At 42.3% G+C, this 27,938-nt stretch overlaps 5 protein-coding genes across 8 annotated transcripts in view; 3 read left to right on the top strand and 2 right to left on the bottom strand.

Annotated features, from left to right (window-relative positions):
- The first annotated feature begins 7,152 nt into the window (after positions 1-7,152).
- Positions 7,153-10,858, top strand: ASDURF (ASNSD1 upstream open reading frame). The gene is made up of 4 exons (XM_041403396.1): positions 7,153-7,303; positions 9,430-9,483; positions 10,013-10,088; positions 10,720-10,858. Exons 1-4 carry the CDS (start codon positions 7,229-7,231, stop codon positions 10,788-10,790), a joined length of 276 nt encoding a protein of 91 aa, XP_041259330.1. The 5' UTR covers positions 7,153-7,228; the 3' UTR covers positions 10,791-10,858.
- ASNSD1 (asparagine synthetase domain containing 1) lies at positions 10,813-14,685 on the top strand. Its single transcript, XM_041403394.1, has 3 exons — positions 10,813-12,294; positions 13,323-13,504; positions 14,360-14,685. Exons 1-3 carry the CDS (start codon positions 10,813-10,815, stop codon positions 14,619-14,621), a joined length of 1,926 nt encoding a protein of 641 aa, XP_041259328.1. The 3' UTR covers positions 14,622-14,685.
- A 90-nt stretch (positions 14,686-14,775) lies between these two features.
- On the bottom strand, positions 14,776-19,920 carry OSGEPL1 (O-sialoglycoprotein endopeptidase like 1). Its single transcript, XM_041403395.1, has 8 exons — positions 19,632-19,920; positions 19,241-19,479; positions 18,220-18,607; positions 17,135-17,339; positions 16,906-17,054; positions 16,117-16,247; positions 15,908-15,979; positions 14,776-15,054 (listed from the first exon to the last, which is right to left on the bottom strand). The coding sequence occupies exons 2-8, from the start codon at positions 19,450-19,452 to the stop codon at positions 14,964-14,966; spliced, it is 1,248 nt and encodes a 415-aa protein (XP_041259329.1). The 5' UTR covers positions 19,453-19,479; positions 19,632-19,920; the 3' UTR covers positions 14,776-14,963.
- A 382-nt stretch (positions 19,921-20,302) lies between these two features.
- ORMDL1 (ORMDL sphingolipid biosynthesis regulator 1) lies at positions 20,303-27,036 on the bottom strand. Of its 2 annotated transcripts, XM_041403392.1 has the most exons (6): positions 26,776-27,036; positions 26,463-26,525; positions 26,064-26,082; positions 25,195-25,376; positions 22,695-22,846; positions 20,303-21,755 (listed from the first exon to the last, which is right to left on the bottom strand). In XM_041403392.1, the coding sequence occupies exons 4-6, from the start codon at positions 25,366-25,368 to the stop codon at positions 21,620-21,622; spliced, it is 462 nt and encodes a 153-aa protein (XP_041259326.1). In that variant the 5' UTR covers positions 25,369-25,376; positions 26,064-26,082; positions 26,463-26,525; positions 26,776-27,036; the 3' UTR covers positions 20,303-21,619. The 2 variants fall into 2 exon arrangements, with proteins under 2 accessions (XP_041259326.1, XP_041259327.1); XM_041403393.1 differs by lacking the exon at positions 26,064-26,082 and having other exon boundaries at positions 25,195-25,375.
- Positions 26,798-27,938, top strand: part of PMS1 (PMS1 homolog 1, mismatch repair system component) — a 43,280-nt gene continuing 42,139 nt past the window's right edge. Inside the window, exon 1 of one of the 3 annotated variants that reach the window (XM_041403389.1) lies at positions 26,798-26,834. The gene's annotated coding sequence lies outside the window, so the exon portion shown is untranslated. Of the gene's footprint in view, positions 26,935-27,009; positions 27,139-27,938 lie in introns of those variants that run through there. The other 2 variants (XM_041403388.1, XM_041403390.1) reach the window with 2 other exon arrangements.

Raw genomic sequence — 27,938 nt, 5'->3', positions numbered from 1 at the left:
CTGACAGGACTGTCACTTCAACCTACTGAGACCTCTAAGCAACCTACAAGCAAAATTTGGCAAAGCTTGTTTATTCTAAATTCAGTATTTTTATTTCTGACTTTCACTGCTAATCAAGGTCACTACTTCTCAGTAAGTCTGTCAAGTTACACTGACACTGTCATATTTACAACCTTGTAAAAAGGTTTTAAAAGTTTGCTTTAACAGTATTAACTGAACTTACATTGTGTGTAGGCTGAGATATTCATTTCCAAGCATCTAGTGCTAGTTTGGGGTTGTTTTGTTTTCCAGACAGCTACTGTACTGATTTCTGGCGTGTTAAATACCAGCACCTTTCTTTAAAGAAATGTCAGATTATTAATAAAAAGGATGTTACTCAAATGCTCAGTGTTACAAAATTGTATGATTTATATAGGCTACCTCTCTCACATGTGATAATGTATGTCAGTAGCAGAAAGACCTTAATTCTATTACCTAAATTGCAGTTAAATTCAGAGTCATGGGCAAGGTTTCACTAAATATTCAACAAATAAAATACATACCAGGAATTATGCAATGATACCTCTCCCTCCCTTGTGGTTATTCTTGCTCCAAATGATGAATTAACATTTTAAAAATCAGCACTGAAAATACCAGGCATGCAGAGAGCATTACTGCATTTTAAGTAACTGTAGCAGATACAGATATGGCAAACATTCAAAGCCCATCAGCATTTTCCTTGCTGGTTTCTCTGTTCTAGTGGCTCCACCTTGAAAGAGAAGGAAATCTTTTGAGAGCTATTAACACTACCTAAAACTTGAGATTCTTACCCCTCACAGTAGTGAGGCACCTTTCAGCTTGCCCTTTTGTACTGCCATAGGCCCTTCTTCCTTGATTGCAACAGCTGCAGTTACTCCAAAAACTGTGTTTAAGTGGGAAACAGTATAGGATCAGTGATGCTGTTTCACAGGAGAGTATTTGGGGAAAACAGTTATATCTCAGTGATGTTTAGACTTTAATAAGATGATAATCATTGTAAAGCTTAAGGCACAGCAACTTGCAAACAGGGAATTTTGCCTTTTTAAATTTTATGACAACATGACAAATAGAAATGTTTTGTTCTGTGATAACCCAAAATAAATGTTTCACGAACTCTTTTCTGTGAGCTTTTCTGTCAGAGGTCACCAAGCTGTAATGCTTAGTCTGCTGCCCCATGAGAACTTGGTCAGGATATTTTCTTTCCAGCTACTGAGATGAAAGGTCTAGGTTGCCAAGCAAGGATGGAGGTTTAAAGCAGTCAATATAAAAACTGTGATAAAATTAAAGTAGATACTCATTTGTCATTCAGTGCAGTGAATATTTCTGCCATGAGTAGCTTTCTGACTGTGACTTCATAAAGCAAAAACAGCCCAATTTTGAATATGGAAATAGTAATTTAAACATTGAAATACTAATGTTCATAAGAGGAACATGAATAAAAGCCAGGACCTCCAAGTTCTGCTTCTCACACTGCCAACTCACACAGCTTTGGCTTAGATTTCCTCTCTGTATTCACGGATCTCAGTCAGGCATTTTGAGTTCTAAGGACCTGAAAGCACTATGGTGAACAAGTACAACCCTCAAGACTGAAAGTTCTACTAAGGTTTCGGTTTCTTTGGATCCCAGGTTGTTTTGCCATGTGTGCAGGCACCAAAACTTCTGATTTGTACCAAAACTTCTATTAGAGAGAAGAAAAATAAAAACAAAACAGGAGAGGAATAAGGACAGTGGGTAATGGCATAAATGGGAGGGCCTCAGCACAGCCTAAGACAGAAAGAATGCAGTTTTAAAATAAATGAAGGCCAACAAGCTGTTTGATAACATGGCCTCTGGCGCATTAGAATTTGAAAACTTTAGTGTTTCCTTTCAAGTAACTCCTACCGCCAAACCTGGAAAAAAAAAAAAAAAGTTTCCTTTCAAGTAACTCCCACCTCCAAACCTGGAAAAAAAAAATCTCTCTAGTGGCTCTATTTGCCCAGTGGTAGGAGCTAAGTCCAAATGTATGTGACAGTAAGAACAAAGGCACAAAAAGCACATGAGAGCTACACATTTAATAAAATAACCTAGGCAAGATCCTAATCCAACTGGGCATCTTAGAGCAAGCATCCTTACCTTCCCTCTTGCCTCAGAGAGCCTAACAAAGGTATTATGCATTTCCCCCTTTCTCCAGCCTGCTCAGACATGTTCTGTTCTGCCCAAGCTCTCACTTAGGTGTCTGTTGTGCTTTATGGAGCTGTAACCTATCTCAGCCAAAATTACCAATCTCCTGATTCCAGGAGACCCATATCATGGGAGCGAAAGGAGGCTGCCTCTTCCATGCCTTCAGCCCATCCTGCTCAGGCCTGCCTACTCCTCCAAAACAATCTAATCTCTGGGTTTTATCTTCCAGAAAATATCAGTTGTATGTAGTATTCAACACAGTACTTACTGTCATGGAGGCACTCCCAACAGGAAAGAGAAGCAAGGCCATAATTATCCCTCCAGTCTTCTCCAGACTTCCTAAGCAGCTTCCAAAAAGCAGACTTACTGGGCAGTAAATCTTCACTTGAGTGACTTCTTGACTCTTCACTCAGAGTTTTTGGTGCAGTTCTCTTCTCCTTTTCTCATTAGGCAGAAATATTAGCACTAATTTGATTTTATATCAAGATGCCCAATCCAAGATAATCCAAATGAGGTCTATCCAAAGTTCCTGAGCAGTTTTAAGCCTCTCATATGCCTGCTCTTTGGTGGCACCAACAGAAGAGCTTCCAGCATCCAGGCACCAGGCTCCCATCTTCATACTGCAAACAAAATGTTTGTTTTGTAAGACACAGCACTTGATTTTTTAAGATCCCTGAACATTCCACTGCTCAAAATGTGCATCTGGGACTCTGATCCCCTATTCAAAGTAGTTACTACAGTAAACCTGTGCACTAGTTATTCAGAGCATGTGAGGGACTGCTCTGAAACACACAAACCCAAATCTTCTTGTTCTGCATTTCTAAGTGAAACTAGCACTAACATGAACTTAACTCTCTTCTAAAGTCTAACAAAGTACACAACAAATTGTTCTGCACTAAGGAGGGAAAAATAATGAAAATTAAAGGTCAAACTGTCTTAACTACAGCAACATAAGACCTTGAGAAAGGCTCTCATAGAGCTACTTCAATCAAACTGTCTTCTCAACTACAGCAACATAAGACCTTGAGAAAGGCTCTCATAGAGCTACTTCAGCTTTACACCCAAGAACAGAGTGAACTTGGAAAAGTCTATTTTTAAATCCTCTCTTACTTAAATCATCAGATGAAAGACTGCTAGGAGTATTTTACAAATAAGCCGTTCAGTTCAGCACTTTCAGAAGCTTTGAGGTAAGAAATCAGATTGTAAAAACTAATGAGAGTGATGATAGTTCTCAGCTATTTTGACAATAGCCTTAAAATCTTCCATGTGAAGGTGATGAAATTCTGCTTTTAATTAGAAAATCAATTATAAAAAGCCCAGTAATAATACTTGTGAACTACACAGAATTTTTGTGCACACAAGTTCTGAGATTGCTTTAACAGTGTGTCAGAAGTGCTGAAAAAGCTGACTGTACTTCAAGACCATAAAAGTGTTCAGATTTCTTGTTTTACTTGCAGTGACAGAACTTTTTGAGTAGAATGATTATAGGCTTTGCAAGGTTTCTTGTGTCATTGATAATCTAAGTACTTAACCTAAGGAAACAAACCACAACTTTGCCTAGATTCCAATGTATATATCCAGATCCTTGGCTGTGTAAATTAACCTAACTCCCTGCAAATCCTGATGTCTCAGACAAATTAGCAGCAGGATTGCCACAAAACAAACTCAACGAATTTCAACAATTTAAATTTTCTTAGACCGGTATAAATTAGCAAATTATTAAAATGTAGGTTCAACTGTGAAATTAACACAGAGATTGATGCTGCATCTCAGAATCTACTTATGTGGATTATGACGATAGAATATCTGAATAAAAAACAACCCAGGATCAGAACTCAGGATGTTCCAAAACAGACAAAAACCCACATAAATGCAATACCCTCTGGCTGTGCTCTCTCCTTTTCGAGACCTCACCCACCTGTCTTACATGGCTGGCCCCGCTCTTTCCTTGACTGTCTCTGAGCAGCCAGCACAGTTTCGGCTTGCTCCCTTGTGGCCAACATTAGAGCTACAATAGTCCTGGCGCCATTCCCCTCCAAGGGCCTCCGTGACCCGTTCTTCTAAAGCATGACGAGTTTCCTCAGAGTACAGTCACTTCCAGCTGACCCTCAGACTTGAACCCACAACTGATCGTGATGGCTTAACATGTTTCCAAGCATCAGCTGAGATATACAGAAGTGAGTACATGTGGATTTCCAGCCCAAAGCAAAAACCAGGGAAACTCTGAGGCTGCTAAGCCTCCAAGGCAGTATCAGCCCTACCCTGTGCCTCTCACAGCTGGAAAATTCTCTGACACAAATGTGCTGCCAACATCACGAACAGAGGTCTTCAAGACTTGACAGTGTTGTCACAAGGATGGCCTCACCTCTTCAGTGTGGTTTTAACAGCAGCATTTTGGAGCTTCAGCTTGGTTATTTAAAGGTTACTGTTCTGGCCATGCATTTGCTAACAGGTTATGACAACTTCAAAGATTTTCTGGTATCAGTAACTATTTCTGGGTTTTAGCTGTTTACATGACTTGTTGGGTAATTTGTGCTATTTTTTATATTTTTAAAGATGTCAGATATTGAAATGGTGAGGGCTTTAAAAGACTGAAGTACTCTTTGATACTTTATTAACATTGTGTCAGGCATTATTAACATCCAGAAATAGTTTTATGCTAGTAAAAGAAGAATAGTTTAGAGCACCAGAGGTGGTGCACAGACACAAGCAGAATGACCAGAGATGTGTCACTGAATGACATTTCCCAGTCAGCTGCCAGCCAGATGAGCTCTAAGTGCCCTCCCCAGCTCTCAGGAATAAAAGTGCAGGCACACTGCAACACCAGAACTGCAGCAGCCCTGAAAGGAGCTTGAATGGAGACGGCACTGCCCTGCACAGGGAGTGAAAAGGTGCCAACCTTCTCCTTTGCTGAGCTGCAAACACAGCAGCTCTTATTGTGGGTATCACTGTAATTTCAGGAGTGATCTTGTCACAGGAATTCATTCATTTTAAAAGGAACTGTTGAAAGCCCACTCCATATCGGTGGAAGAATCATCAGTTTGCGGTAAGACCAGAAGTTAAAACCATTCCACATTTGCTATTATGCCTCAAAACCATTATCATCACTCTTCTGAAACAGTCAATAGCACTGAGTGATGGGGTTTTGATTAATAAACATTAACTGCATTTATTACTGAACATGAAAGGGATAATCAGTACAGGAATTATACTTTGACTACTGGGTTACTTGATCATCAACCTTTGTAACATATGAAGAACAAATAAAACCTGGGCAGCAGAGGGTTGGGAGTTACTCAGATTAAACACATTACTCACCAGAACAACAGTGACAAACTACAAAGCACACTGAGCAATAGCACCAAAGCTGATCTGTGTGACCCAGATATGTGTATTTCTTCTAGAAGTCAAAGGACAAGCCCCAGAACCACTCCAACCCCTGGGCAACAACTCCCCAGCAGCTTCAGCTGCTGTGCTTTGGGACTGCCAGAATCACAGCAGCACTGGGCACTGCTGAGAAAAACAGATCAGCCCCCTCACCTGTCCCTCCACACAGCCCCACAGGCAGGGCTGGAGGCACAAGTGTGTGCTTAAAGGTGGAGGGAAGAGCAAGGCTGACCTTTCAGGCAAGTGTAACCTCAGTTTCTCTCTCTGTTAAAAGCAAATAAGCACAACTTTTGCAAGTGTATTGCCAAATATTCTTACAGCCAAATTGTCTTTCTTCGTCCTTGTACTAGGAGCCAAAATCCTTGTTCTTCCTATGGTGCTGACAAAAATTTTGATCAACGTCACAGACATTCCAACCAAGCTCATGGATACAAGCAAGGTGCAATCTTGCTCACAAACTCTAAGAATTATCAAAATATATAATATGTATGATTATGTGAGATTAAATCAAAAAAAGTCAACACTCCTGCCTCTCTTACTAAAGTTGCAAATATTTCAAATGGTTCATGAAGATTTGAACTATATTTGCATTGCAGTCAGTACCACAAATGGGATAGAAATCTCATAAAATCCTACAACTGAGCAATTGGTAGCAGTCTGTAAGTTTGGATTACTCTTGAGTGTTGAGAATAATTATACAATGTTTAAAAAGAAGGAAAGGGATATAAATGAGACAATTTTGCATTTATTAAGACAGGTAGACATATGCATCACTGTGACATACCTATAGTAGAATGGAAGAGACAAAGAAATGTTAAGATAATCTTAGGTGGACGGTCTTAAACATCCATCTTGTATAATAATAAAACCATAGAATCCTGGAATGCTTTGGGTAGGAAGGGACCTTAAAGATTATCTTCTTTCAACCCCCTGCCATGGGCAGGGACTAGACCAGGTGTCTCAGAGCCCTGTGCAAGCTGGCCTTGAACACTTGCAAGGATGGAGCTGCCACAGGTTCTCTGGGCAACCTGTGTGTGTCTCACATCCTCTGGGTAAGCAATTTCCATCAAGTATCTAACCTAAACCTGCCCTCGGTCAGTTTGAGCCCATTCCCCCTTGTCCTGTCACTACATGGCCCTCTAAAAACTCCCTCTCTATCTTTCTTGTAGAAACATGTCCTAATAATGGACACAAGGAAACATATGACCCTAATGTCTGTAAATAGTGTATGATTCATAACTCTTCTGGAGTACCTTTAAGCAAACCGCTCAAAGGGGCTTGAGAGCCCGACAGCAGCCCGGGGTCACACCACACCAAGCGGACATAGTCCACAAAGAGCACAATTTCCAAGCCTCGTTCCAAACATCTTCTCCACCTTGGGCCGGTCCCGGCGCCCTGTCAGTTCCCAGGAGCGCAGTCCCGCCTTCCCCCGGCCGGGGGCGCGAGCCCCCCTCAGGATTCGCGCCTCCCGGCGCGCGCTCGGCCGCGCCTGCCGATTGGCGCCCCGTCAGGCGCGCGCTCGGCCGCGCCTGCTGATTGGTGGTGTTCTGCGCGGCCCCGCCTGGTCGCGCATGCGCCCTGGCGCGATTGGTTTGGTCGGCTGTGTGTCGGGAGCGGGGCTGTCGCCGCTGTCGGGTGGGAGCGCGCCGTGCCCGCCGCGGCCATGTCGGGCCGCCCGCCGCGGCAGGAGGATGGGGAGAGCGCGGCGCTGCGCCACAAGGAGGAGCTGAGCCGCCGGGTGAGCGGAGGCGGCCCCGCGGGGCCCTGTGCCGGGCTCCGGGCCGAGGCGCGGGTGGCCCCGGAGCCTGTCACCGGGGGTGCGAGCAGCGTGAGGAAGAGGAGGGCGGGTGCTGTCAGGGACCGGGGCTCCTGTGCCCGGGGCTGCGCCCTCGGGGCCTGAGAGCGGCCTGCGTTTAGCGAGCCCGTGTTGCCTCGCTGATAGCTCCCTTGTCAGATTGGTATTTTGGGTCTTACCGCTTCAAACGGAGCGTGAAATGTCAAGTGAGACGCAGTGAGGTTTTTCTCACAGAGTATCTTGAGTTTCAAGAGACGTCCAATGGTCGAGTCTAACTCCCGCGCTGCGCAGGACACCCCAAGAATCGCAGCGTGTGCCTGAGCACGTTATCCAAAAGCTGTGTGAGCTCTGTAAGGCTGGTGCTGTGACCACTTTCCCTGGGGAGTTCAATGCCTAATCACCCTCTGGGTGAAGAACCTTTTCCTGGTATCCAATCTGAACATCTCCTGACGCAGCTCTAGGCCGTTTCCTGTGGTACTGCCACTGCTCGCCAGGGAGAGGAGATCAGTGTCTGCCCCTCCACTTCCCCTCCTAAGGAACTTGTAGAATGCTGTGAGATCTCCCCTCAGTCTCCTCCAGGCTGCACAAACCAAGTACCCTCACCTGCTTCTCTTTCTAGTACCTAGTTCAGCTTTATGTGTCCAAAATGTCCCAAGAAATTTCAGCCATAGAGGCTGGTGCTCCCCATTTATCTGCTCCCTCCTCCGTGGTGCCCACAGCTTTGTTCAGTATGCAATCTGCCAAGCCCTGTGGAACTTTCACCCCAAAAAAACTCATAGTAACCTGTCAGTATTCCAACAGGGCCTACAGGGAAGCCAAAAAGGGGCTATTTGTCAGGAGCTGTAATGATAGGACAAGGAGTAATGTATACAAATTGAAAGAGAGCAGATACTAGGCAGAAATTCTTTGCTGTGAGAATGGTGAGGCACTCACATGTTGCCCTGAGCAGCTGTGGATGCCCCAACCCTGGAAGTGTTCAAGGCCAGGTTGGATAAAGCCTGCAGCAGCCAGGTCTAGTGGGATGTGTCCCTGCCCACGGGAGGGGGCAGTTGGGACTAGATGATCTTTAAAGTCCCTTGCAACCCCTTAACATTATGTGATTATATTAAAAAAATAGTTCTGCAGGGCCACGTATAGAGACAGTGATGGTTTTGATTGCCTGGAAGCTGCAAAGCTGGGACATCACAGAGCTACAGCTTGTCACTTCTGTTGTGCCTAAGTGGCTGGTTTAGTCCCTAGCAGAGGATGGCTCTGCTGCTTTGCCTTGTTGGTGTGTAGATACAAGAGATTGATGGAGCTGCTGGAAAAGTTGCACTTTCAGTGTGGCCAGATTCAGTTTGGCTGACCTCACTCTGTGGCAGCTTCCTACTGTTGCACCAGTTTCAGGAGACACAAAGGAAGAGCAGGGAAACCCATGTTGTTTGCTTCTAAGAAAAAACAGTGTGCCCACTGGACAGATTTTTTTTTCAGATTTTGGCTTTGCAACAGTCCTTCTGATTACTTATCAGCGTTCACAGCTGCCATTGTAAAAGAAAATGGGAATATCTGCCACATCTGTCAGTGCAGAACAGTGGTAACTCCCACTAAGGAAGTTAATGTAAAAATCCAGAGCAATAGAAAGGCTCCCATTGCTCCTAATACAGTTCTAGAGTATGAGAGTATTTGGATTTCATTAATTTCATTTTGAATCCGGAGCATACCTGTGATTATAAAGTGTATTCTTGATATTATGCTATTTTTTACAAGTTATTTGATGTTGTATTATTTGTGTACATGTTCTCTTCTAAGGAGGAAAAAAAGTGCTCTCTGATTATAAATATCTATAGCTACTCTGGCTTCCCAGAGGCTTTTGATGGGAGGAGAAATACCAATGCATGCAAAATAGGTGTTTCTAGAGAAATTAAGTATGTAACTTTTATACTTACTCTGTCTTCAGTGCTTCATGTGGAGAACAGCAGCTATACATGCATGTTGCTGTCTTAAAGTATCAGTAGACATGCTCACCACTGGGATTATAATATGATGCCTTGTTTTTATCACTAAATTCAAATGAATCTTTTGTCTTTCAGATTAAAGAGCAGAAGGTTGTAGTTGATGAGCTTTCTAATTTGAAGAAGAACCGGGTAAGGTTTTACAAATTTGCTTTTAACTGTTTCATTTTAGCAGAGAAATAAACATAGAGACAAGAAGGGCAACAAAATCAGAGCATGCTGTCTTTAATTTGTTGTAATCCAGATTTTAATAAACATGTGGTCTGCTGTGCTCAGAATAATTTGTTTTACAAATTATTTGATTATGTATACTTGGGCAGTGTTGGGGTTTTTTGGGGTTTTTATGTTTTATTTGTGTTATTTCATTAAGATGTTTGAGTTGATCACAAGGGTTCATGATGTATTCTTACTTTTTCTGTGCATTTGTTTAAAATAGAACGTGATCCCTTGTGGATGAGGAAAAGAGAAATTCAAAATTGTCTCAGGTTGAGCATTAAATGCTTCTGATGGTACAGCATTAGAATGCTGGTGTTCACAGGGCAGAACTTACCCCTTCACTTTTATACCAGCAGTGTCTCTTTGGACCCACACCAGCTTCTGCTGCAGTGTGGTTCCAGAATCTGCTGCTTTGACTTCATACAGTGTGGGTTTTGTTTTACAGAAGGTTTATAAGCAGCAACCCAACAGCAACATATTCTTCCTTGCAGACCGGACGGAAATGCTGTCTCAGTGCAAAAGTAAGTTTGCAGTGTAAAAGTATCTCAAATAGTTAAAGTTTAAAAGCTGTATTTGGAGCTGATTTCAAAGGTATATTAAAATGAGAAAATTTCAGCTGTGCAAACTGAAAATTTCTCCAATGCAAACTAATAGGAGAATGGATAATAGAGGTGATGATGGAACAAGCATTAGAAGAGTATAAATTTAGAAGTATAAATTTCATTTTCTGGAGTGAATAATTGCTGCTTCTCTTTGCTTTGATTTGGGTTAATACCATTGCCATTTTTATTGTCAGTTCCCTTTTCTTACTACAAATGTTGAAGTCATACTGATTATATAGGCAGGAGTTGGCCACTCCCCTAATGCACTGTGGCTTTCTTCTGAAAAATCATCTTTGTATAATCAAAGAAGAATATGCTACAGCATATTCCTCTTTGATTATACAAATATGATTTTTCAGAATAAAGCATAGCTTGTGTTAGTAATGATGGAACACAAACTAGCTCTTTGCTTAATTAGTGTTTTATGTTTATCACTTTAATTGAACAAGTGGCTGCAATTAGTAATTCTGTAGATAAACACTTAAACTTACCTACGCATAAACTTTCCTGTTTATGAAACTGATTATTTGTGTAATTTTCTCTTACACAGACACATTAGATGAATTAAAGAAGGAGCATCAGGAGCTGGAAAATTCCGAAAAGACTAAAATCAAGAAGTAGTTGATGCGAATTCCCCGTTGCAATGTGTGGTATTTGCTGTATTGTTACCTTGTGCAGCCAGCGTGCGGTTCATCATTTCCTCAGTGAAGACATCCTCTGCCATCTGAGAAGAAGAGGACCAGACAGCAGCCAACAGTTGATAAAAACTGTGCCTGATCTCTCTTACGAATGTCTGTTTTCAGGCCATGTACTTCACTTGAGGGGACTGGTGACTCCTCAGCCTCTGGAAGATGCCAGTAACAATGTTTTTCTTTGGAATGGAGAAATTTTCAGTGGAGTGCATGTAGGAAATCTAGAGAATGACACTGAAGTAATGTTTCATCATCTGGCTTTATGCAGCAGTGAAATGGACATTCTGTCACTCTTCTCATCACTCCAGGGTCCCTGGTCTTTTATTTATTATGAAGCACCCAGACACAGTTTATGGTTTGGCAGAGATTACTTTGGTCGTCGTAGTTTGCTTTGGCAGTTCGGTAATGAGGTTGACAGTGCTTTCTGCCTCACATCTGTAAGTGGTTGTTCTGAATCAGGCAACCAATGGCAAGAAGTCCCAGCATCTGGAATTTTCAAAATTGATCTCAAAGCTTGTGCAGCAACTAAGTCTTTGTCTTTAACATTGTTTCCATGGAAGTACAGCTGCAGAGAGAAAGCAGTAGAAGAGACATGCATTAATGTTCTTGACCAAGTGTCAAAAGATTTACCAAATCACGTGCATCTCGTGGTGAATGAATCAAAGCTGTGTCTTAGAGCACCAGTTATCCCCTTAAATAAAACAGTTTCTAAAGCTTCAGGTGCATGTCCAGGCTCTAATTTTAGCAACATTAACTGTGTGGTTTCTGTAGAAACCCTTCAAGAATTTCTTGCAGAGGAGCACAAGAAAAAATTAGCCTGTCAGTTTATTGATGTTTTAAATGAAGCAGTCAAGAGACGAGTTCTGTGTCTCTTTAGAGATCCAGATCAGGTAACAAGTGAAATTCCAAGCCTGTCCCATAAGAAAGCACATATTGCAGTGCTCTTTTCTGGTGGCATTGATTCTATGGTTATTGCAGCCCTGGCTGATAAACATGTGCCTTTGGAAGAACCAATTGATCTTCTTAATGTAGCTTTCATGATGAAAGAGCAAGCTAAGCACAGGGGTACCACTAAAAGACATCCCGGCCATGAAGTCCAGCTTGATTTGCTTTGTCCTCAAGAAAGCTGTCGAGATCTTGCTGCTGACCCTGGTATTCATTCATCTTGCTTTGATGTTCCTGACAGAATCACTGGTAGGGCAGGACTGAAGGAATTAGAAGCCATTAACCCTTCAAGAACCTGGAACTTTGTGGAAATTAATGTTACACTAGAGGAATTGAAAAAAATGAGAAAACAGCGTATTAATTATTTAATCTATCCACTGGATACAGTCTTGGATGACAGCATTGGCTGTGCAATTTGGTTTGCTTCCAGGGGAGAGGGCTTCATTAGTAACCAAGGAGAACTGAAACCATATAAAAGTCCTGCAAAGGTACTGTTTTGTTTTATTTTCTGCCTAGACTTCTGAATGCAAAACCAGTTTTGTTGATTCAGAAACCAGCTGGGATTTTTGCTACTCATAAGGCTTCTGAAATTCACTGTTAGAATTAGAATATTCTATAATTATAATATTTGTGTGATTCTAGAGTAAAAAAGTTTTCTGCCTAGTGTTTGACTTCTGAATGTAAAAACAGTTTTGTTGATTTAGAAACCAGCAGGGATTTTTGCTGTTCATAAGGCTTCTGAAATTCAATGTCAGAATGTAGAATATTCTATAATTATAATATTTGTGTGATTCTAGAGTAAAAAATCACAGTCAATTCTTTTGTCATGTAATATGCATGGCTTTTCAGTGAACTTGGATATGCAGTAATATCCAATGGAAACAAATAACCACCATCTATCATTTTTTATTCTGATTTCTCACATCTCTGTTCCTGATGGTTTGTGTAGGGAAGAAGGAAATGTTTAATTTCAGCTGTTGAAGGCACAGTAATGGGTCAGATGTAATAGTGTTTTTTCTCTTGATAAAACATTTTACTGTGCTTTACTGAGTAGTGTAAGCCATTTTTACTTTGAGTAGTTGTTACTAACTCAGTAGCTGGTAAATGAATAGTACTCTGGGTGTACATTCAGGTAACTACAACATATGACACAGTCTTTGGCACTAATTTTTAAAGGCTTGTGTTTAACAAATGCTGCTTATTATAGAAACTAACAAAGACATTCTTCAAATATACTGGTGTATTCGTGATACACATGGCATTGTTTTGATGTGTTTTCCTTGCTCCACTACCAATGTTTGTGTGTACTTTAAGGTCTGATAATTTAAGTTACCAGTGACTGTACTGGGAATTGTTTCAGGCTTTGTAAATGTGTAAGGCACAGCCCATTCTGATAGCTAATATCTTTAGAAGATGTGTATTAAAATTTTTCTCCTTAAGATGTAGTTAAACCTTTAAGGTCTGTTTCATACTAACTTGCATAGATACTAAGAGTTCTTATATTCTGTTTCCTCAGGTTGTGCTTACTGGAATTGGAGCAGATGAGCAGCTTGCTGGGTATTCTCGACATCGTGTTTGCTTCACAAAAGATGGTTTAGAGGGTCTTAATAAAGAGCTTGGAATGGAGTTAGGGCGCATTTCTTCTCGAAATCTTGGTAGAGATGACAGGATCATCGGTGATCATGGAAAAGAAGCCAGGTATTACTGTTTTAACACAGAGCAAAACTGGTTTTGCTGGTTAGATGTAGTTTTTTTAACACCCCTAAAAATTCTTAATTGAAAATTCTATGTGTTTTATTGTCTCTAGTTTTACTGTCTCTAGTTCTGCTGCAGTTTTGTTAATGTGTACTGTGTTCTGCAGTTTTTGGTTTTGTTTTTTAAAAAAGTCGTCGGTAGTATATTGTGGAAGAGTTTACTTAAGGAAATTTAGCAACTTGATTTCCATCTCAAAGTTGTAAGAAGCAACAGATGTTGAAATAGGCAAATTCTAGCTGGTTCTATCTTTTTAAGCTAAACAGTCTTTTGCAGAACTTTGAAGTGTTCTGGTATGGACCTTTGGGGAGTGTCTCTGGAGAATGAGTGTAACAGGAGCTGTGTATTCCTATCCCTGCAGTAAAGCATAGTCAACATCCACCACATTTCATGGCTGTTAAGTCTGAAGAGTTGAAGAATCTTTTTATTTGTGCCTACTTCCTCTACAACTTGAAAAAAATTCCTTAGGTGTTGTACAGGAGCAGAGGCCACTCAGGTGCATGAAAGGTTTTCTCATGTGATCTTTGTGCCGGTATTTTTCCAAATCTGTTCTTAGTTGCATGTTTTCAGTTCAGCACAAGAAACAGTTGCAGTGGTGGATGTGCAGTGCTCCTTAACCATGCACATGATTAGGTGTGAATGCCTGAAATTCAGAATGATACCAGCATTTGGTGTGTAAATCTTTTGGTTTTGAAGCTACACTGTAGTTTCACACGGTCTTTGCATGTGGTTAAGGGGAAAACCAAGATTATTCCTATGGAATTTTTAAAGGGTCTTTCCCCACGCAAATCTCTCTTTCAGGTTTCCTTTTCTTGATGAAGATGTTGTCTCATTCCTCAATTCTCTGCCTGTCTCAGAAAAAGCTGATTTGACTTTACCTCGAGGAATCGGAGAGAAATTGATTCTGCGCCTTGCAGCCAAGGAGCTGGGCCTGACAGCCTCAACTGTTTTGCCAAAAAGGGCAGTACAGTTTGGATCTCGGATTGCAAAACTGGAGAGCAACAGTGAAAAAGCATCTGACACATGCAGCAGGCTGAAGTTACTTTCAGTAGATGAATTATAGAGCTGTAGCTGGAGATGTTGCATTTATTCTATACACAGAGTCAGTAAATCAAGTTTTCTTAGAATTTTTGGTCTGGGTTTTTTTACACACTTGGGCATAATTATTAATAATCAGAGTTGTACATGTACAAGGAACTCACTATGAATGCATCCTGCTCTTTTAACTTTGTTTTAATACTGAGAATGCTTAATTTGGAATAGTAACCAGAATCACTCTGGTGATAACAACACAGCATTTGTTTCTCTGACAGATGTTTTTCAATGCTTGTAATCCAAGTATTGACCCTAACCATAATAGCATTGAAACAGTTTTTATTATCTATTTATTTTATTAAGTTACTTTTTAAGATGCCAAACATCGTATCTCTTTTAATTTTGGCACTTTGATGGAATCTTCTTCAACTCTTTTTGAAATGTCAATTCCCAGGGGAGCTCTAGAAAACAAAATTATGTATTTGTTAAAAATGAACATGGTCAGTGCCATATCACACAGATGTACAGCTTCACAGACCTTTTTTTACAATTAGCACAAGAGTCAAAATATTTCAGTACATTCCCTGCCCTTCTAAGACTTGTCACCATTAAAATAGGCTATCTCAAGAAGTACCTGGAAATATCTTTGCAATGAAGAAAGATTTGCATTTGTAGCCATTCCAAACTCTAGAAAAAGAGTTGTGATTTCAAAGCCCTCTTCTGGGACTGTTTTTGTATTTAGATTCTGATTTTAGTTGATAATTCATTTTAGGTCCTGCTGATGAATACAAAACACTAGAGATTCACAGGTAACTCCTATGATAATCTTAAATAATGCATTGTCTACAGCAAATAACTTAGTTTTTTTTATTCATTGAAATATATACAGCAAATTATTTTTGAAGTAGAGTATTTTATAATTTTTCAGGTGAAAACTGTAATACAATTTTTATTTTTGTATTGAGACCATCCAAGTCTGTTTTTCTGGAAAGGGAAAAAAACTGAAAAAAATCCAAAGTTTAAGACTAGTTGGTACTTTTGAGATATCCACATTTTGTTTGGCCTTAAGCCTAACATCTACACAATCATGGCAGGAAAACACACAGAACTGTTACGATGTATGATAAATTAAGTTTCTGAGCCAAAACCAACATAAATGATCATTTGTATTTAAAACTGCCTTGGAAGGTAACTTTTAAAATTTCTATGTGCTGCAGAGAGACTCCTCAGCAGCTTGTGCCTCTTTTTCATGTGACCTGCTCCCCTTTCACAGCCCGCAGTGAGGACAGAGCCTGGGAATGAGCAGCGCCTTACCTTGGCTCGTAGCGGATGCCAGCAGCACTGTCAAGGACCCCCAGCCCTGCACGTAACCTCTCAATGCCATTCCTGAGCAACAAAGCAGTTACATAAAAACGTGCGTCACAACTCTGCGTACCCACACATCCTTCAGTCAGCACAAAAAGAGCTTCTTGACTCTCATGTCAGCTTTGCTTGTGCTCCTGTATGTGTTAAACAACTCTTACCATGCAATCATAACGCCATTGTCAGTGCAGAGCCTTGGAGGAGGACACAGTAAAGCAAAATCATTTGCATCTGCCAGATTCTGTAGAACTTTTCGGTAATACTGATTACTTGCAACTCCTCCTGATACAACCTGACAGCATTTCAAGAAGAAAAAAAGGCATTAACTCAAAAATACTTATGGGTCACACAACTAGCATCGTGTTTAGAAAAGGGTTATCAGTTGAAGTTCCGAAGACAGCAATAAATGCTGCATTTAAGATTAAAACATGCCAGAAAAGAGTATGCTAAGGGAGCTTATTATGGAAAAATACATTCCTGAAGAACATCTGTCTAATGGAAGGTGTCCCTGCCCACGGCAGGAGGGTTGGAACTGGATAATTTTAAGGTCCTTTCCAAGCTAAACCAGTCTATGGTTCTACTGTAACTAGAACAGCCATCAAGTATTGGGCAGCACAAGGGCAAGTTGTTATGGAAGGTTAGATTAGATGGTTAGAAAATCTCTAGCTTAAAACCCAGCTAAATATTTATTATGACCATTACTTTAATATTGTTTGTATTTTAACAATATAATACATACTGAGATCTTCCTCATATGTCAAACAAGGCATGTACAACAAGGCATCTGCATCATCAAATGATGTTATAGAGTCAGATATAAAAAGGAAAAAAAAAAGTATACCCACCAAAGTGGCATTTTTTGATGGTAGGTAGCACGTACAACAAGGCATCTGCATCTTCAAATGATGTTATAGAGACAGATATAGAAAGGAAAAAAAAAGTATACCCACCAAAGTGGCATTTTTTGATGGTAATATGCTGTTTTTGATGCAGAAGAGCATGGCTCGGTACGTCCTCTGGATAATATGAACAGCCACTGCGTGCTGTACAGCAGCAGCAACATCCTTAACACAGGACAGGATCTCACCTTCCTGAATACCTATAAAAGTATATCATCAAAGGGGGCTCCTGAGTGTAGGTCATCAACAGCTCAGTTTGTACCTGACTGCCTAAAAATACCTTCTTCTTTTTCTTTCTGTACAATGGCATTATAGACAAGGTTTTGAAGGCCGGCGAAAGAGAAGTCGCAGTTCCGATACTGCTGCATGGGCAGTCGGAGGGTGAGCAGTTCCTGGTTCCCAGACTGAGCCAAGTGCTCTATGGCCTTCCCCCCAGCCATGCTGTGGCACTCCGGGTGTTTTCTTAGGGACAGTCTTCGTGCCACCTAAGGAGATGACAAACAACAGACTTGGAATCAGTTCCTCCTGGAACGGCATCACTGTACTGCAGTCCATGGAGTAAAATGTGACACCAAAACATCCAATCCAATGTGAAATTACAAACAGGGCATGGTAAGGGTAAGACATAACATCAGCCCAGCAGGATATTTTTTTTTTCTTGGAGTATTTAGAAATGCAATTCTAGAACAATCTGGGCAAACAAGGTTCAACAAATTTTGCAGGAAGTATTAATTACTCCATTTTTAAGCTATAGGAAACATACCGTTTGTCATAGTGTATTACCAGATAGACAGAAACAAAACTGGTTTCAACTTTTCAAAATCCCCTTTATGATTCCATGCACTCCCCCCATTTTTTAATTAATAAGCACAAATACTGTTTAAAAACAGTGCTGAGAACAAAGCCATAAGTGAACAATTTTACAAACTGTACTTAGGGACCCAGAAAACTTAAGATTGTCAAGGCCAAACCATGCTTTTCAAACTCCAAAAGCTAAAATTAGTAAGACATGCTTTAACACACATTGTTTTAAACCTGACAGCATAATAATACCTCTGTAAAATACCTCTATACAACTTCTTTGTATAATCAGTGTCAATGAAAAACCCAACACCAGTTTTGGTTACGTTGCCTATTTGCTAAAATATAATTAATGTGCATACGTTACAATTGATGCTTTGTGTACATTTTTAACAGTCTTTCATACCTTAAATCTACAGCATTTCAAAATAGAAAAAGAGTTACGTAAAACTTGTATCGCATTGAATTGCTGTCCTCAGGCTGATGACATTACTACCATTATGTAGTATAAATGCAATAAAAAGAAGAGGACAACTAAAGAAAGGTAAGGAAAGGAAACATTACCTTATCCAGCATGTCACCCGGTGCGATGTCGATGGACTGTCCAAGCAGGAGGAAATCTGAAACACCCTGTGCTACTGCCAAGAGACAGTGGCCTCCAGAGATTAGGAGAACTAAGAAGGGAAATTCCAGGGGATGTGTGAGCCTGATGGTCAGTGCGTGAGCCTCCATGTGATGGATGGGGATGAAGGGCTTCTGGTGCCTGCTGACCAAGCTGCGGCTGTACTGCAGCCCCACGCCCAGGCTCAGAGCGAGCCCGGGTTTCACTGTGGTCGCCACAGCCGCAAGCTCGGCCACAGAAACGCCGCTGGCACTAAGGGCCTCTTGAACCACTTGGTCGATGTTTTCTCTGTGAAGCTGCTGTGCCACCACGGGAATTATTCCTCCTGATCTAGTAAAACCAAGGAATTGCAATGCATGGGTAGTTTATAACAGATAGAATGCCATAAAAATAGTTTTCAGGCACCTCTTAACCTTGTTGTATCCTGCCTGTTTCCTTAGTGCATTATCAAATGCCTTGTTTAGTGTCAAGGGCACTGAAGGGAGCGTAATTATCAGTGGAAAGCCAGAAAAAGATGTAACTTGCCTTTTTTTTTGGTACAGATGCTTTTTAAATGTATCTCAACACTGTTCCAAAACAATGTAACTTAATATTCACAACCCCTCACTTGTCAGCTGATGTTCTTAAATCACCAATGCTAATATTTGATTTTCCTTTTTAAAAGTCAAGACATTTGGTAATTTTAACAGTAGCAATGATTTCATCTTTTATTCAAGCCAGAGAAGTAATCTGTCTCTCTTCGAAACAAAATACTGGAGAAAACTTGTTAAATACATTTATTTCCTCCCCCTTAGTACTATCTCAGGCAGTATGTGTTGAGGCCACAGTGATACATCTTCACACCTACCCACCACTTACTGAGTTTTATGGGGCAGGGAAGACTTGTATATGGGTGATACTATAAGTAACAATAACAGTAAAATCGTTATTAAAGGAGAAGCCTTAAGAGAAGTCTGTTCTTACTGTAAATGAACTTCCTTCTGACAGTGCAGTGCTTCTCCCAGAACACAGCCAGCTTCATCCACCACAGCAGCTCCAGTGTCGTCACAGCTCGTCTCTATTCCCAAGACCAGCCTGTGAAAACGCTGCTTCCCAGAGTGAGCAGAGCTGCTCCTCAGCCACGCAGCTCGGCCGTGCTTCGCCGACTGCAAAACGCTTTTGGCAATGCTGTTCATTGTTTATAATCTACCTGGTGGTTATGTCTAGAAAAGAACGGTATAGTTGATTATTAGTGGAGGGTTTTCAAGCACGTGTTCTGCTCCGATTTTCTGAAGGGCTTTTAAAGTCATGAATGGCCACATACGAGATTTAAAACCCTAAGCAAAAACATCTGGGAGGGAAGGTCCTGTTTTACCTGAATGACGTGTGAAGACAGCTCCTCAGTGCGCTTGGTGGCGGCGCTCTCGCAGCCCTACGGGAGGTGCCAGCGCGCCTGTGGCCCGCAGCAGGAGCGCTGCCGTGCGGGCAGGGCAGAGCAGGGCAAGCCTGGCCGCTCCGCCGCGCCACGGGCTCGGCCCCGCTCCGCGGATCCTCCGGCCGCGGGCACGGGGAGCCGCGGCCGGAACCCCCCGGTCCCGTCCCGCCCCGCCCGAGTCGCGGGGCACTCGCGTCGTCCCCGTGTCGCGATCTGTCGCTACCCCCGGCTCTCGCCCGCCCCGTCCCGGGCCCGGCTCCGCCCCGCCGGGGACGCGGGCGGTGCTCCGGGCCGGCGCAGCCGCCGTGCCGAGAGCGGGCACTCCTCCGCAAGCGCCAGGCACCGCGGCCCCCGGAGCTGCGGACACCAAGTTCGGGCCGTGTCTTGCAGTCCCTGCCCCTCGACAGCGACTGTCAAAGCCTTGGGATGTCCATTCTTTATAAATCATGCAGTTACCGCTTTCTATGCAAGCAACAAACAGAACTAATTACTCCCAATTGCTAAAAAAAAAAATCGTAACTCATTGCCCTTTTCTTAACGGCATCTTTATCGATAAAGGGAATAGCCAGAAAATTGCTGTTGAAAAAAAAAATAAGTACACCACTGTAGGCTTGTCTTTTGATATTTTTAATTTTTTTTTTTTTCCAGCTCACTGGCTGCCACTGCAACCAAGATGTAAATCAAGTCTTAAATGGAGTCTTCCGTTAAATCTGAGCTGGTTTGGGCTGGCAAACACACAGCAGACTTCAGAATTCATCCTTTTTCCACGACAGAGAAATAAGTGCTCAGAGCAGCAGATGTACCTCCTTCACTCTATTTCCAGAGCTGATAATATACAAATTACCCCATACTACACAGTACCCCTAAAACACAGCATTCCTCCACATTTCCAAGACATGCAAGTTATCTATACCTTTTTCTGCAAAAGCATAGTTAGTCCATGTGATTTGCCTACTCACCTACTTCTAGTTCAGCTTCTATTCTAGCTTACAACCTACACAGCTTCCGTGTTCAGACACTTGCTCTGTAACAGAACACCTTCTACGACAGCAGCAAACCTTTCCCCACCACCTCACAGGCCTCTCAGCTACTGAAAAATAACCCATCAGTGAGTATCAGATAAAACAGTCAAAAATTCACACCTAAAAAGAAACTGCAATTTTTCAGGATGTCCCACTTACACGTAGAAAAGTCAGTATCCTGGTAAGCAAAATGAAAGAAACACAACAGTGGCAACTTGCAAAACCGTTCATAAACAGAGCTCTTGAGTTGATATGGAACTCCCCTGAGCTGGCAGTTAAGGACTTTGTTCAGTTATTGTGACCAAAAAAAAAAAAAAAAATTTAAAAACAAATCACAAGAACAGAGAAGGCAGGAATTATACCATCAATTTATGCTTGCTGTCACAGTACTTACTGTGGGACAAACTTTTACAAAAACAAGCACAACCACTTACAATCCATTACAGCAGAAACTACCTAATTTCTCTTAATCTAAGAATGTGGCCTCACCAGTCCTTGGCATCGAGGATTCTGGATTTATATGTAAAGTTACCAGCTGCATTATGGATGATGGGTATTTGTGAAACTCTGCTCTGCATTTCAGCTGTTGCTTTAACCTTCCTTACAAGCCACTTGCATCAGCCACACGTACAGTCTTAGTGGGGATTAGGCTTTAGAGCTGGGCCTGCCCAGTTCTTCATGAAAATCTTCCACACATTTCCAATGCACATTGAAGTATCTGAAGGCATCTTCTTTCAAAGTCGATTTTCATCCCAGACAATGCTGCAGGAAGCAGGAATTGTATCTCAGACGTAAAAGCATCTCTCCCCAGCTATGATGAGCTACTCAGCACAGCAGACTACTCGTTTCCTTCACCTGGGGAGCAGCAGTAGCCATGTCAGGGGCAGCCAGTGTTGAACCTTCTGCTCAGTATTTATTGATGCCAAAGATTCGAACCCCATGCAACTGTGGCAGCTTGGGGATAAGCACGGTCAGGAGAGAGGCTGTGTTGAGGATAAAGTGTGTGGGATCATACTTTGTATAGAAACTCGTCAGGAAGTAACTGCAGGAGAAAAGGGAGCAAGCTTAGCTGGTGGCAGCCTTGTCTAAAACACATACAAAGCATAGCTGAAAGAAGTGCTTTAGTGATTAGTAAGATTTTACTGGTTAATATCTGCATCTGTATTAAATATCTTACCTGAGGCTCTAGAGTATCTACAACAAAAATATGGTCTAAGTCTCTTCTTCCCATACCCCGCAAGGTGCTAAAAAGCAACCCTTAGTTTTTCTTCCAGCACTTCTCCCCACCCTGAGGAGTTATATGTATTTTCTCAGTTTCTGTCCTTTATGAGCCAACTTTCTACACATCATGCAGGATCTTCCCTCCCCTCTCACTCTGCCACATAAGTGGACACATAAATTTTCTTCAGGGACAAACAGAAAGACTTTTGGAGTAGGATATTAAATATGTATCTGATTTTTCTTAGTTACACAACCACACTTTTGTCAACAGAGACAGGTGTATAGAATTCCTGCACCATTTGCATAGTGTAAATAGAAGACAATATGTACAAAGCAAAACTGACACCAGATCCCATCCACTGAGGAGTGACACATTTCTAGCTCACAAGTTGCAAAATGGTTAATAAATGCTGTCACAAAAGCAATTAGTTTAGATTTTCAATATTTATGACTTCACAATCTCTTAAAGAAATTCAAGAGTTAACAGTAAGTTTTCCACACAACACTTCCTAATCTTAAAACCTGCCCCATTAATAACTGTTTACAAACTTTGACTTCAGTATGTGGAGTGTCAAAAGCAGAAGACTGTTGATTACATAGCCTGTAAATAAATGCTCCCTATAGCTGTGATGTAGAAATAAACAAACAAGAAAAAAAGACAGAAAATGCTTTTAGACTGTAAATTGCAACCCATTATGTTGCAGCTTTTGAAATAACGGCTTTATGTGTCAATTTATCTATAACACAGTTTTGAACTCACAGAATTATAGGAGAGATTGTGAAGAACTTCCTTGAAGATGTGAATTGTACTCCATAATCCAGTTGTTCCCAGTGTGTTAGTAGCCTAGCTTTCCCCTGATCAGGTGTTTCAAAAGGAGTTCCTTTTACTGCATGCAAAAACACATACATTCCCTGGGGAAAACAAAAAGTGAATATAGAGGCACTTTTAGTAATATTTTTAAATAATTGTTACAGTGTTCAATGCATCATAAAATTTAAAAAAAAAAAAAAAAAGATTGAGTGAATTCTCACCCAGAAGAGCTGCTAGCCTGTAATCTCAAATTATTGAAGAGGAAGGAAGAGACAAGAAGTGATTTGCCTGAGACTGTGCAGAGTCAGAATTAAAGCCCAAGTCTGAGTGACATCAAATCCACTCCCTTGCTGTCTACACTAGCAGGCAAAGGTTCCTTGAATTCAAGAGAATTTTAACAAGCACTGTAACAAGTGTGGGGCTGATGATTTGTATCACCACCTTCCTAGCACAGTGTTAACAGAGCGGTAGTAGAGTGTGCATAAAGCAAAAAACTACCTGCAAACACTGACAATATCACACCAATTCCTGAAAGCTTTCTCAGCCCCTTGCCAGCTTCAAATCCTTAGAAACTGACTAAGCATTCTGCTGAATACCATCTGTCCACCTCTTTGCTGCTTCTCCTTACACATGCTGGACTTTCCTTGTGACTGTTCCTGTTTGATGGGAACATATGGTTTGTTCTGAAAGACCAATTTGGGCCTCTTGGTTTCCAACAGGAGAGTACACCTTCTTCCAGTTTTAAAGAACACTTGTTTTCTAGCAAAGAGAGCACACCAACTCCAGGGAAGAGTCTCTATGAGACAATATCAAAGATTTCTTTCTCTTTCTATGCACATACAAAAATTTTCATAAGAAAGCTTTATATAGGAAAAAAAATCACATTTCTTCCAAATTCTTTTAATGGAGGTGAAATCTCAGCAAATCACTTCATGTCTCCTTCCACTTTTTTTTGGAACAGCCTCCAGACCAGAGCCCTGTGAACCTAGGACAACTGATTTGTTTAATTAATTTTTTGATTCATGACATTTGCAGCGTCTATTTTAATAACCATAAAGACACTTTTAGGACCGATCCAAATGCTTACTCCACATTTTATTTCCCAGTGGTACTTGCAGAAAGAACAATCAAAAATGCTTTCAAGGTTAGCTAAGAGTTTTCCATTAGTGGAAATCCAAGATTTTTTTTTTCTTGTCAAACCATTTCAGGATTTGTTTCCAAAAGAAGTGCCATTTAAATTCTGAAATAGCCAACAGTGCAATTTATACTCATCTCCTTGTGTTCCACTACAAAACTACTTGCCAGTGCATGCTCTCATCCCTGTTGTCATTACAGCTACTTGCAATGAGTTCAGTAAGGCATGTGGGAAATATTTAGTAATACTTGTCTCTGCCAACATCTTCTGAAGTCAGACATGTCTGATGCTGTCAAAGATAACACACAAAACGCTCTAATGACAGTTACAATTCCACCAGTAGTTTTAAACCTATCTACAAAACCAAAAAGCTCAAATGAAAATTAAAACTTTACATTCAAGAGGATAATTACCCATCCTCAGTGAACTATCATTTTCCTACATAAGGAAGGAGCTATCTTTTTGTCAAGTCTTCTTTGCAGGCAATGTTAGAAAGCTGAGCTAGCAAACCTCAAGTATAATCTAAATTGCTGGGTTATGTCCCTCTTTTCTCTAAGCATGGCAGGACCAATATAGATAGCTGCACTGCTTTAAGTGGTTACAGGAAAATGATAGTATCCTGGGGAGAGGAGCAGAAAGCAGCTCACAGAATCTTTTGCATACAAAAGTCATCATGCAAGTCACAACCCACTGAATAACAAATGGTTTCAGGGCTGAGGTCAAAGTAGTTCAGTTTTTCCCACTGCTTTCAAGCAAGATTTCTCTAATGTCCTGTATGGTGACAACATTGTATGCTGAAGTCACTCTGAGTTATGTAGCTTGGCCAGCATTAAAACTAGAAGAAATAGAAGACAAGCATTTCTCTTAAAGAAAATAGGTAGGCTGCTAAAATTAAACATTTTGGGATACTAAATGTTAGATTTATGTGGAAAAATTAGTAGATAGTGTCCAAGAATTAAAAATGTGGTAGTTTATAGATTCAACACAGCTCCCTTTCACAGAGCACTGTTCAAGTTGGTTAGCATAATGATTTTATGTCTGCAACCTTCCAGCCTAATGAAACGCCATTTAAAAGAATACATAACTACATAAAGAATATTTCATGTCTTTCATGGTTAAACTGAAAGTGGCTGTGTGTCACTCCTCCTCCCCAAAACAGCCAATCCTTTGTGGACAGGCCAAGGAGAGGTGGTATTTTGGATAGCAGGATTTCATTGTCCATACAGACTGGCTACTTTCCTCTTCCCTTGCTACTGAAAATAAATACTTATGAACAACCACTATTCAAATGCTGCTCCAAGAGAGGGTACTCACCAGGTTGTGAATGACATTTGTTAAAGTCCAGGCGACAGGGACACTAAAGAAGGGAATGCTGAGCAGGACAATGTGCAGCATGCCGACTCCCAGCGCGTATGTCAGCCACATTCCACGGCTGTTCATCACTCGAGTGTTGGGATTTACCTCGCTGTGGGCAACTCCTACGTTCATTTTTACCCTATAAAACAGATCTGTTTGAAGACTGAGACCGCTGTTACAGAGGAGTACTTAACATGCAATTTTCAAATCTGGGAAAAAGCTGCTTTAAAGAAGCAGGTCTGGAGAGAACACAGCACATAAAGCAGGATGTACCTCAAGATCTTTAAGCTATGGTTTATAGAGAAATCAGTACAAAGGGACAGTTGGCAACCATTTGTTTAAAACAAGTCTGAACAAATAAAACTCACAAGCCTGCTACAGAAGGGATATTTAAAAAAAAACAGTAAGCTGTGATGTCAGAAGCTAAAGTTGCAAAGCTGTAAGAAACCAAGCTAATAACTTTTATCCTCTGTATTAAGTTTCACCATCCATGACAATATCCAAAGCTCTTTTCCACTTCCCACATCAGACAATCTTCCTCCTCTTTCTTGTTCACGCAAGGGTTAGTGAACAATTCTGCATATACCAACTGCACAGCCATCTACTTCTAGAAAGAGCAATGAAGGAGTAATGTACGCCTCTTTTTCTTGAAGCAAGTGCAGATTTCCTCCACTCCCCATCTATTAGTTTCCAGACAGATATTTTCACCTTCTAAATCTGGCTGAAATTCAAGAAAAGGTTCAAAAGTTTTCTAAGTAACAGACACATGCAGAGACACACAGGATAATTTCACATGCTGATATAACCAGGAAATTGACAGAACTTACCTACAGTGCCACTCTCGTCCTATTGCAGTAAAATTTGTAAGGATAATTTGAGAAAAACCCTAAACTATTGCTTATTTCAAACTCACATGATCTCTGTGACTACAGATATTCATTTATGGGAGCAGGATGAAGTGGATTTTTTAGCAATCATCTGAATCAGAATACAAAAGCACTGTTTAACCACCAAAAGCAAGCTTGCTTTCGGTAGGAAGTTTGTTTCTCACACTTACTTAGGTAGAGAGTATAAAATAAATACAAAATACCCGAATATTCTGCAATACGAACAGCAGTAGACTAAAAACGCTCCGCTGAACCTGAACCCGAACCGGGGCACTGCCGACCTTACCCAGTACCTGTGGCAAAGCATTCCAAGCCGTGCACTTGCAGGGCACACATTACCTGCGACGGGCGACGCGAGGCTGTTCCTCTCTCCCCGGGATGCAGCACCCGCCGAGCCAGCACCTAGACAGACATCTTGACGTGACCCACCATCCCTTCCCATTCCACGCCACGATGCCAGCCCGCTCCGAGGGGCAGCTCGCTGCACCGCCGCGTTTCCTCTGCCATCCCTGCTCCCCTGCCGGCCCCGCTCCTCTGCCGCCGCCCCGGCCCCGCCGCTGCCACAGGCCGCCCGTGCCCGTGGCCTTCTCCCCGGCCCCGGCGCGCAGGCGGCCCCGGCCGCCCGTCCCTCCTCCCCCCGCCGCGGCCCCACCTTTCCGCAGCCCCGCGGCCGCCGAGGAGCCGGAGCGGAGCGTCGGGCGCCGGCCGCAGGTAGAGCCCGAGGTGTCCGTGGGCAGGGCCGGTCTGGAGGAGAGCGGAGGGGCCGGGCCGGGCCGTCCGCACCGCCCACGGGCGCGGGGCGGGCGCGCAGGTAGCGCAGCCGCGGGGCGGGAACGGGAACGGGAGCGGGAGGGAAGTGCCGCTGCCTCGCTGAGGCCGCGCCGGGGCCCGGGCGCCGTTTCCCGCGGGCGGCTGGGCCGGGGCGGCCCTGGGCAGAGGCCGGGCAGGCCCCGGGGAGCGGCGCCCCGCCTCTCGTAGCGAGAACCGGGAACTGCGGACGGCTCTGTGGTTTGGGGTAAACTAGAGGGCCCGTAGGGTTTATCTGCAGCTTTTCGCCCGTTTTTTCGTCTCGTAAACCGAAGAAATGCCTCAGTGCGTGCTGAGGGAGGGCCCCTGAGAAAGGCGGTGCTCGGAGGGGGGGGCGGGGTTCTTGGTGTGGCTCCAGACGTCTTTGGGGCCGGAACCGCGAAATTTAGGGAGATTTTATTCCCGGTTTAGTTGAGGATGTGTAGAACCGCAGTTGTTGGCATGTCGGACTTGCTGTAGAGGGTTAGGTCAGTGATGGAGCTCCCACGCAGAAAATGCTGCGGTTTGCCACGGAGCACAGCTGTAACGCCTCTGGTCCGTGAAGAGTTACAGTAGTAGGGTGGCTTGAGCTGGCATGCGTGTCTCTTAGCTAAAAGGCATCGTAGGCTGGGTGCCTTTCCATGAGTAAGACATCCCAGAGGTCCCTTTGTACCTCCCAAGAGGTGTTCCCGAGATGTGGCCAGCATTGCGTCCCTCAGCTGGGGCCCAGAGCTGGGGACTCCACACGGCCAGGAGCTGATTCCTCTCCCAAGCTGCCTGCATCAGTCACACCTCATAGAAAATTTGTCTTTGAGGTCTGCAGCCGTTCTGTTCTAACATCCTCCCATATCTTAGTCAGTGTCTTTTGATGGAGAGAAATCCAGCTCCCATCTGATTTACTCCCATGAGTAAATCATGAAGCACTTGACACAGGAGTCCTGTACAGTGCAGTGCCTGAATGCCTCAAAACCTGCCTCTCTGAACACGTGTATATTATATTAATATCTTCACCTTTTCTCCTGCTCCTCT

Source organism: Onychostruthus taczanowskii, unplaced genomic scaffold, assembly GCF_017590055.1.
Source record: "Onychostruthus taczanowskii isolate IOZ18803 unplaced genomic scaffold, ASM1759005v1 scaffold20, whole genome shotgun sequence".
Lineage (NCBI taxonomy): Eukaryota > Metazoa > Chordata > Aves > Passeriformes > Passeridae > Onychostruthus > Onychostruthus taczanowskii.
This window is presented reverse-complemented; position numbering and strand designations above follow the sequence as displayed.